Source organism: Pygoscelis adeliae, unplaced genomic scaffold (genome assembly GCF_000699105.1).
Source record: "Pygoscelis adeliae isolate BGI_AS28 unplaced genomic scaffold, ASM69910v1 Scaffold286, whole genome shotgun sequence".
In the NCBI taxonomy this organism is placed as follows: domain Eukaryota; kingdom Metazoa; phylum Chordata; class Aves; order Sphenisciformes; family Spheniscidae; genus Pygoscelis; species Pygoscelis adeliae.
Window position 1 is genome coordinate 6,168,920 of NW_008825076.1, and position 9,885 is coordinate 6,178,804.

At 39.9% G+C, this 9,885-nt stretch overlaps 1 protein-coding gene across 1 annotated transcript; it reads right to left on the minus strand.

The window, feature by feature from the left end:
* Window positions 1-4,174: 4,174 nt before the first annotated feature.
* On the minus strand, window positions 4,175-9,331 carry SLMO2 (slowmo homolog 2 (Drosophila)). The gene is given in 6 exon segments (XM_009326787.1): window positions 4,175-6,303; window positions 6,306-6,372; window positions 7,069-7,171; window positions 8,032-8,102; window positions 8,700-8,789; window positions 9,161-9,331. Coding segments are annotated over 6 exon segments (624 nt in total). The 5' UTR covers window positions 9,299-9,331; the 3' UTR covers window positions 4,175-6,148.
* Window positions 9,332-9,885: the final 554 nt, after the last annotated feature.

Below are 9,885 nucleotides of genomic sequence, written 5' to 3' on the forward strand. Positions count from 1 at the left end.
GCCAGGCAGCTTTCCAGCCACTCTTCCCCAAGCCTGTAGCGCTGCATGGGGTTGTTGTGGCCAAAGTGCAGGACCCGGCACTTGGCCTTGTTGAATCTCATACAGTTGGCCTCGGCCCATTGATCCAGCCTGTCCAGGTCTCCCTGCAGACCCTTCCTACCCTCGAGCAGATCAACACTGCCGCCCAACTTGGTGTCATCTGCAAACTTACTGAGGGTGCACTCAATCCCCTCGTCCAGATCATTGATAAAGATATTGAACAGAACTGGCCCCAAACCTGAGCCCTGGGGAACACCACTCGTGACCAGCCGCCAACTGGATTTAACTCCATTAACTACAACTCTTTGGGCCCAGCCATCCAGCCAGTTTTTTTACCCAGCGAAGAGTACACCCGTCCAAGCCATGAGCAGCCAGTTTCTCAAGGAGAATGCTGTGGGAAACGGTGTCAAAAGGCTTTACTGAAGTCTAGGTAGACCACATCCACAGCCTCTCCCTCATCCACTAAGCGGGTCACCTTGTCATAGAAAGAGATCAGGTTAGTCAAGCAGGACCTGCTTGACTGTGCAGTAGCACCCTGCTTCCATTGGTTCTATCTATTCTTTCACAGGAACAGCAGGGCGATTGCTAGCTTGCTGAATGTCCCTCAAAACTGGCAATTATAAACAGAGAAAATAAACTGTATAGAGTATCAGGCTAAGAAGGTAAAGTGCTTCTAGTACTTCAGCTAGATCATTCAGAATATGACACAACTATAAAATATAAATAAATTCCAAGTACGGGTTCTGATACATGCTTCCTTACTCACAATTTCACAACATACCTACTAAATTTTGTTGCAGCTGCCATGTGTAAATGAGTTTAAATCTAGATAAACCAAAGCAGTTATCTCACAGGTAAATAATATCTACATAGTCCCAAAAACCCCATTAACAAGCACTCACCCAAATGATGCTACTTGCCACGTTATAAAACAGATTTCTTACCAGAGTATCCACAAAGTTGAACAGGCTCCAGGAATACTGAGGTTCACAGCAGGGGCAATTGTTTCATTTAATTTGGTGTAAAAAGGATTGGGTACGTGATTAGGAAAATATTTACTACGTATGTTGTTCATTTTATTATATTCTAGCTGATACATTCAGCTAGATATTATATTATCTAGCTGATACTATTTTTTTAGTTCAGCGTTTTTAAACTCTGATTAAAGGACTGTCAAACCTTTCCGGAGAAAAAAGAAAATGTAAAAAAGCCATCTTGTGTGAACTTCTCGTGATACCTGTGTCTGAGAAGACTTTAACTTAACAATGTTACTGTTTTACAAAACTGTAATTTTTTTCTGTTATAATAACATAAATTGTTTACAGCATCAAATACTCTTTCTAGTAGATGCAATATGAAATTATTGTAATACACATTGCAGAGGCAATGTAATTTCAGTCCACCTAACAGCTTCCTATAGATAAGGAGATCCTCCATTTCTCCTCTTTCAGTGTGTCCCACCTTGCTGCTGGCTGCATAAAGATTATATCACTTCTCATATTCATGTTTTTTTGGCTCAACAAGTTGACTTGGCTCAACAAAGGGTGTGAAGACCACTGTCTTCAGTGCAAGGGAAGAAGTAGGACAGCACAGCCAGGAACAAGAAGGCAGGCAGACAGACACAGGATCGTTTCCTTTCACTGAAGGCAAGCAATTAGTTCAGCTTAGTTGTAACATGTAACCTCACCTTTAGAATAATTCAATTTTATGGCAACATATAAAGCAAAGCTATCAAATTATTTGAGAAAGAAATGAACAGGTCCTGTGCAAGTGAAAGAATGACCTTCACCTTGAGAAATGGAAGGGTTCTAAAATGACTCGGTGCTTTCACACAAGCTCTCTTTACTGGCAGTCTTCAGTTCTTCTATAAACGTGAACCTCAACAGGATGCTGATCTTTCCTTTGAACCAACTATCTGTCAATGCCGGGGGCTTTGAAAGGTTGCAGTTACTAGACACTGGGTGCATAGTTTTACTGTATGTGACATTTATTGGAAATATGCTAGACTGCACAGTTTAACTGCAAATATAGACCACAACAGACAGATCAGCAATGTTGTAGGAAATGGTGGTTAAAGTTTTTTCTGTTTTTTCCAACACAACTGGTTTACATTTACGGTTAACTGCTATATGGCTGAACAGGTGCTGACACCCATTGTCAGCAAGAAGAAATACTTCTCAGGTAAATTAAGCCTTTTAAAAAGTACTTCATTTCTATTGCTGACTGAAGAAAGTGGTATTTTAGTGTTCATATAGACGCAAGTTGTTTCAGTGTCACAGTAAATGTAGGATTTTGCTTTCTTCCATGGTAGCAGCTTTCATCATTTTAGATTGTCAAAAGCAGTACCTTGCAGAACACAGAATAGCAGGCAGTTAGCAAGGTGCACAAACACAAGCCTTTAACAAGTTTATAGTGCAGATGGGTACATGGAAGCTAGACAATTAATGTAAAACAAGTTAATCCATTATACTGCTGCTTTAGCCATCCCGAGCCTGTTTAAATCAAGAAGTGAAGAACAAGGTGCGTGTAATTTACAGTAAAAAAAATCTTTACTAAGTTAGCACCAAAATCCCCCACCGGTATGGCCAATTCTTATATCAAATCTGAGGAAAAGTAATTTTCGCATTCCTTGTTTCAACTTACTTTTAGATGCAAATCAGGTAAGCAGTTTCATTCAGAAGAATATTTCCATAGGCATATGGCTACATCCATACAAATATTTGAGAATTCAAGAGCACCGTACTTCCATTAGAACCAGCGGATGATGCAAGTGTTCAATCTCAACGGAAAAGGGCATTAAGCTTGCCAAGACCTCAAACTTCCAGCTACTGCAATTTAAACTTCTGGTTTTAAATTAACTGTAATAGCATTTCTGGATGCAACTTGCTTTAGAAGGATGCTTTGGAGACTTATAGCATGTCCCTCCTCCTGGCAGACATCCTTAGTAGTCGGGCTGGAGTACTTAAGGGTCACAGGAACATGAGAAAGTCATCCAAAATAATTAAGACAATGAACAGCAAGGAAACCTAATGATTTATTACTGAAAACTTCAGAAGGTGAGCAGTGAGAACAAAAGATTTAACAGTGCCATCTTAAAATATTCTCTAGGCCATTGAGCTTTGGATCTAAAGCTTACTCACTTCTGTTCTATTTCTCAGCAAAGTTATATGGGCGAGTTTGAAGTTTTACTGATTTAAAAGCCTAAATCTGCAGATAAGGTAAAACATGAATCCATTTAGGCAAGCTGAAGCAGGTAGGGATCCACCAGAGACCACATCGCCAATTTGTTCACACCACATTCCTCCACCTCTGCCCCTTCTGTCCCCTCCCTTCCCTTTTTTCTTTCTTCCTGGTCCTTTAGTTTTGTCCCTCCAGCTGTAGCTCCTTTCTCTTACTCACCTTCATTCCTTCTAACCACCAGAACGCAGAGCTTCTCTGCACTACCTCAGGTCACACTCACTGCAGTATCGGTGCATTCATCCATAGCATCCTACATTCATCAGGGCATTGCCAGCCACGACACAGCCCTGCAGTGCACTGCAAAGCTGATCCACAGAGAACGTATGACTTGCTGAAGCGGCTAGCGAAGAAACCATCTGAGTACGTACGCGTGCCGAGCACAGGGCAGGTATCTACTTCCTTCTCCTGTGATGGGACAGCACATACTTTGTAATTGCTGCACACGCAGTCTCCTGCTCCCCGTGAAGCAAAGCTTCTTTAGGTGGTCTCCTGTTGTGAGAATTGCGGGTAAACAGGCAAGCTGTTACATGACAGTACGGAGCTAAACATTTTGTTCTCTTCTGCTCTGAACAACAATGAGCGTTAGATTCCATGTGCAGAGACACATTCCTTAACAGGTAAACTGTAGCACACAAATCTCGGTCCAAGTAGACTGAAAATCCTTCCACAGGATCTAGCGAACTGTGAAATCTGGTTGCTAGTTAATGTGTCAGATTTGCAGAAAAGCAGTTGCTAAGAAGCAAAAGAGACCACAGCAGCTGTAAATGTGCATTTTAGGATATGCATTTCAATAAAAGCAGCTATTAACTCCAGAGTATTTCTTCACCTTCACCCTCCGCATTTTAGGTTACTCACCTAGCAGTTAAAAAAACCAAACAGAGAGTTTCAGGAACTAGCTAGAACTCAGATAAAATTTTATTTAAAAAGCGCCACATACAGAAAGCCGTAGTCCCTGACAGAATGAGAATGCAGGCATATAAATAAAGTAGAACAAAGAAAATCATGATCTTTCAAGAAGTTGTTCAATGCTTGCAAAAATTAAAGTTTTTTTCAGTGCAAGGGCAAATTGTGTGTTCATACTATACAGTCCTTAGTGCAGAAAAATTAGGAAAAGAAAAAATCGACTTTAAAATGCCAAGTGATGCTAATGGCTACAAAAACATTTAAAATCAGTTTCAAGCGCTGCATTTTTATCAGAAATGATGGTACAGTTTTGCAGAAGTTTCACATACACTTTTTAAATTGAAATGCTATTTCAGTTGTAATAACCTCCTGTAAAAGCATGGCAAACCTCAATGATTTCAATTTATTAAGGTAGTCTCAAACTATTTCTTTTTAGAAAAATATTTAAAATAGTTAAATTCTTAGAAGTTTTTTTTTTATATATATATACACATACACACCCCTGTTTTTTTTCCCCTACACAAATCTTAGAGAAGATTGTGTTCCCATGTGTTTACCGCTTAAAATAAGCTCTGGTTCTCTATATAGCAGACACTATTCAATAGGCAATTCTGATATAACAGAAATGGCATGCAACGTAAAATGTGCTGGAACAGGTGACATTACAGATCTTAAAGGCTAAGAGAGAGTCTTGAAATTACTTGTAAGCTTAGAATCAAAATTCCAGGAAAAGCCTCTGGCACCAAAATACAAGCATCAGCTAGTCCAGGGCTGTGTCCTTCCGTTTTTCCTTCACACTGAAGGAGCCTCATGGGACAGCCAGCCTCTGCTGAAGTCGACAGGACTACCAGCAGACTGGTATACTATGCAAGGAAGGATGTCAAGGTCTGACCTTTAGGTTCCCACAGCTAATGACTGGTGACAGTACCAAGAATCTACAGCGAGTACCAAGAAACAAACACAAACTGCAGAAAACTTTTTATTCTCGAGGTTTTCATTTAAAGAGCCTTGTATTGTGAGCAAATTAGTTCAAAAGGTAAAGAACCTCCTGGAACTTAGAACACTATGTTTAAATTAAAGGACAACACAATATTCAGTTGATGCAACAGGTTATTTTTGGAGCATGATCAAGTTAATGAGTGTATCGTTAACATTCTTTAATATCACTTCCTCTTATGTTTAGGTATCTCTTTAGCCAACTTCACAAAGGTTTTTTAGTCCTTTAAGTGGTTCTTTGAAATTCTGAAGTGAACACCTACTATTCTTAGATGGCCTAGCAGCTTGCAAGATTTTAAGGCTCTATGCTTATTGCAGCCATCTATTTAACAGGCTTTTAGAAATGGAGATACTTATTCTATAAGTTTAAAGATAAAATTTTATTTTAAGTTACTGCACGCCCAGCTCATTAATGTCGCATTTAGGGATAGAATTTAGGTCTTAGTAGATAAGAGACACTTTGTATGTTTTACCTATATTGACTGAAAAACAATGTGAGTACCATGTTAGCTCAACCAGTCAAAAAAGTTAAAAAGCTTATTAAAAAATATTTTGTACGTTCTTTTGTATTTCAAGCATCAAGTAATAAACTTTCTATTAAACCAAGTTGTGTCACACAACTATAAAAAAACTAGCAAACAGAACAATGCTGGAACAAACCATTCTGCTTAATTTTGGGCTTGGTCCCAAAAGAGGTAGTCCGTACGTCACACAAAACAAAAATTCCACAGAAGTTAACCTAACATACCAGTCTCCTCCACCGTATGCAGCCTCATCGCTAAATGAGGCTATTTCATATCTGAAACCAACATAAGTTAGTGTTCATGTAAATACAGGAACTACACTTGAAAATTATTTCTTCATCTGTAACCGAAATTCGGTCCAGCTGAACCAATATATTAACTAGGCTTTGCGCATCAACCTCATTAGTAAGAATTCAGCTTTTCTCCAAATTAAATTTGAAACATGCCTAATACACAGGTATGCCTTTAAATAACAAAGGATACATGTATTTAGGTTTGGAGAGAAGCTTCAGATTGTTAAACCTCATTAGTAATACAGGTATATTTACTATCATTTCTCTACAAATGCTGCTGCTGCCATTGAATTCCTCATGGTTCCTCTTGCTGAAGCTGTGAACTCTTCAATTTCAGCATTCAGTCTATTAATTACCCATTCCAATGCTTCCCGGCCCTACAGTTAAAGAAAAGTTTATCAGTGTATAAATTTTAGCAAATAAGTAAATAGGTTAAACCCTGTCTTACTGAAAATGACTGAAGACACAATAGTTGAAAAAAGGAAGAGGTGGTACAGAAATACACGCCTCGGTGGTATTTTTTACTTCAATAACCAGAGTACTGCAGGAACATGTACTGCCTTACGTTTCATGAAAAAATTCCTAATGTCAGCAGTGCTCACGTTATGAACCACAAAAGACTTTTCATCCGGATTGTTTTACCGCTCTTGAGGCTGCACACAAGACAACTTTGGCTTCCCAGAGGACAGACTCTCAACTAAAACACCACTTCATTACTCCCACGTAACTACTTCAGATCTGTCTGGATGTGTATCCTTTTCCAATAGCAAAAACTAATAGATGGCATCAAGAGGGCAGCAAAAGAGTGACAGCACCGGACTGTTAAGTGAGCGGAGATGTTCTTCCAGTGAAGACTCAGAGAGCTTTGCCAACAATAATTTATTATCTCCATTCACAAGAGGAAAAAAAAGAGGAAGTTCAGCGAGCTGAGCATTCAGTCTCTACAGTAAAGGCAGTAGAACTATGCGGACCTTTCCTAAGATTGTTGACAAAGCCAAAAAGTAAAATAGAGATTTTTATTCCCTTTGTCATTTAGCCAGTGGTCACACATTTTACACAAGGGTCATACTTACTTTATTAGCATTGGAGGAAATTGTGTTTGCCATTAGCCCTTCTAGGTAACTGCTGAGACTGACACCTTTTACAGATATTATTGCTTCTTGTGTCAAAATGGTTCTGAAACAGAGAGCAGGAAGCTGAATTATTTTGAGTAGTTTAAAAAAGAATACATTGCTGAAAGAAACTCGCTCCTCCCCAACAAGTACATTCCCTCATCAGCTTCGCTGTATAACACAGAACTTCTTGCCCCATAAACACAACCTGCTTCCACAGTGCTTAACTGCTTTATGCTTCTACTCATAAAATAAAAACCAAGAGGCCCCACTAAGTCCAAGCGTCCTTTTGTGGTACTCAACTATTTCCATCTTTAGCAGCAAGTTAAGAGTGGAAACGGCAGATTTGGAGTGACGGTATACTAGGAAAACAGTATTCAGACATCCCCTTCAACAACAGAGATTTAACATTTCTGACTGTCATGAGAGAAAAAACCTCTTATGTTAGAATCCCTAGAAAGATCCTTCAGAATTATCACTAGTTCCAGGAGTATAGACTCAGCAAGCTCTAAAGTTGCCTTAAAAAAACAAACAAAACAAACCCCAAACCTCTAAAACTATAGACTAAAGGCAGATAAACGGGCCTCTAAGTGCAGGTTCTGTGCTCAGGCTGATGAAGAGATCGGACATAAGGAGCTGGTAACTGAAGACGTGTACAAACTCAGTTACAGATAGGACACGGGACAACTCCTTGAAAAGCTGATCTGAATTGGATTCCATCATAACATGACAGTAAGTTTCCCCGTAGTGCTCTGCAGAAGCAGTGTCACTAGAGAAAATGACAGTCCATTTAGTTCTTTTTCAGACAAGTTACCATAACAAAGGTGATGTAAACCTCATCTTCTGTTCAAGGGAAACGATGGGAATTTTCAAAGCCAACGTCTGCGCTACTTCAGGGCAATCTCAGAACAAGGAGGTACTTACTTGTCTGGTTCGTGGGGGTGTGGTTTATAGACAAGCCTCTCATCTACTGACACCAGGTTTGTAAATGAAATCTGTAGAATACAAGACAAGATTACCCCTTGATAAAAACATTAAAGGAATGTAGTAAACAAAACTGCAGATTCAAAACTAATGCTTATATCCAATTTAAACATTATACTTTTCCTGCAAGTATTAAGGTTGTAGAACAAGACAGAGGAATCTCCAAATTCAGCATGTGCTGATCTAGTTCTCTTTCCTCAAGTTTTTGGATCATTTACCAATATACACTACCGCATTTATAAGAACATTTCAACAGTGGGATCAGACAGATGGAGTAGTACAAAGAGCAAAATGTTACGTGATTAGGAAATGGTGACAGTGTACACCAAACAGCTTTTAAAACTTTTTTCTTAACACCTCCCCCCCCAAACTACTGCTCTCCTGCTCATCAGTACGTTCAGACGCTTCGGTCCTGACAAGTTCCAAAAACCTAGTAGCTCCGTTCTGAAAAAAGAGAGCCGGTCAACTATAACCACATTACTTAAACCTTTAGCTTGCATTGTTCTAATGCAATTTTCAAGTCATTTTCAGATTATTTTCCTTTTCAAATTTACAAGGAATTATTATATTTTGTAATCCATTTCAACTGCATAAACACAGCTACTTACATTACTGGATTTGAGCTCCATTGTTTTTTTCACTGGGTCAACAACAGAGTGCTCCTGAACATACGTCTTCGTTCTGCACGTGCCGATGAGCTAGAAGACAGGCAAACATATAGGCATCATGCTAAACAACTGCAATTTTTTTAGTGCCTACGAGTGCATAAGTAGCGGTTATTGTATTGAACAGACGCTGAGACAACAGAATTAGGGTTTAGCTTAAAATAAAACTATTAAGGTACTGAGGTAGATCTCATTTTCAAGATGGAAGCAATCTAAGATCTCGGCAATTTTTGGCTATCAGGAAGTCACCATGTGTACTGCTGTTGAGCTTTCCCGATACAGAAATAATGCTTGTATTTTTAAGCCATTGAAGTTATGAAATGATACACGTCTATTACAACACCTGGTTCACAAGCCTCCCCTCCCTCCAGCATCCTTTCCAAGCTCTGCACTACCATACGTACCGATTTCACAATGGAGGGTATTCCCCATTCCGTACTGAGGAGTCTGTGGCTGTGCAGCTTCCCACTAGGGTCTACGTGTCTGTCCAGGACATCGACTCCAACCACGCTGGGGTTCATGGGGTTTGGGTACTTCTGCATGGCAGCCGTCGTTACCGTTTCCCAGGGGTGACTGCCAAAATGGAATCAAGACACAAGGTGTACACCTTCGTTTTTTAACAGGATTTCTGTTAAAACTGGACACATCAATCGGTTTATATTTTTGAAGCAGTTCAATTTCTAGTTCTCAACCCTACAGACATCCTTCCCTAGAGGAAAACACCTGTTTTGTGGACTGGACAGCGGTACATGCAAGTTAAGCATGCCGTACACCTGATTACTCAGGACTCCACAGTTCCATTACCTTCCGGCTTATAATTTGATAAGAACGTTTTCCCTGTGACATAGTGCTGAAAGATTGCATTTTTTTCAGGCTTCAGTAATACCAGAGTAACTTATTAAGCTGTTACTTTCCCCTAATAAGTATTTCCTTCGGACCGGTTTTCAACGTAGGTGTTTTGGAGCCCTTGAGCCCTGACAACACGAAGCGACTCGTGATGCTTCGGTCGGCCCTACACCTGGAAGGCGAGGACAGCACAGACAACCCTTCGCACGGCCGACACCGCAGCTGGGTCCGCGCTACACCGGCACGCTCCTGCTTTGGTTCCCAAGTGGCTTCCGCAGTCTCA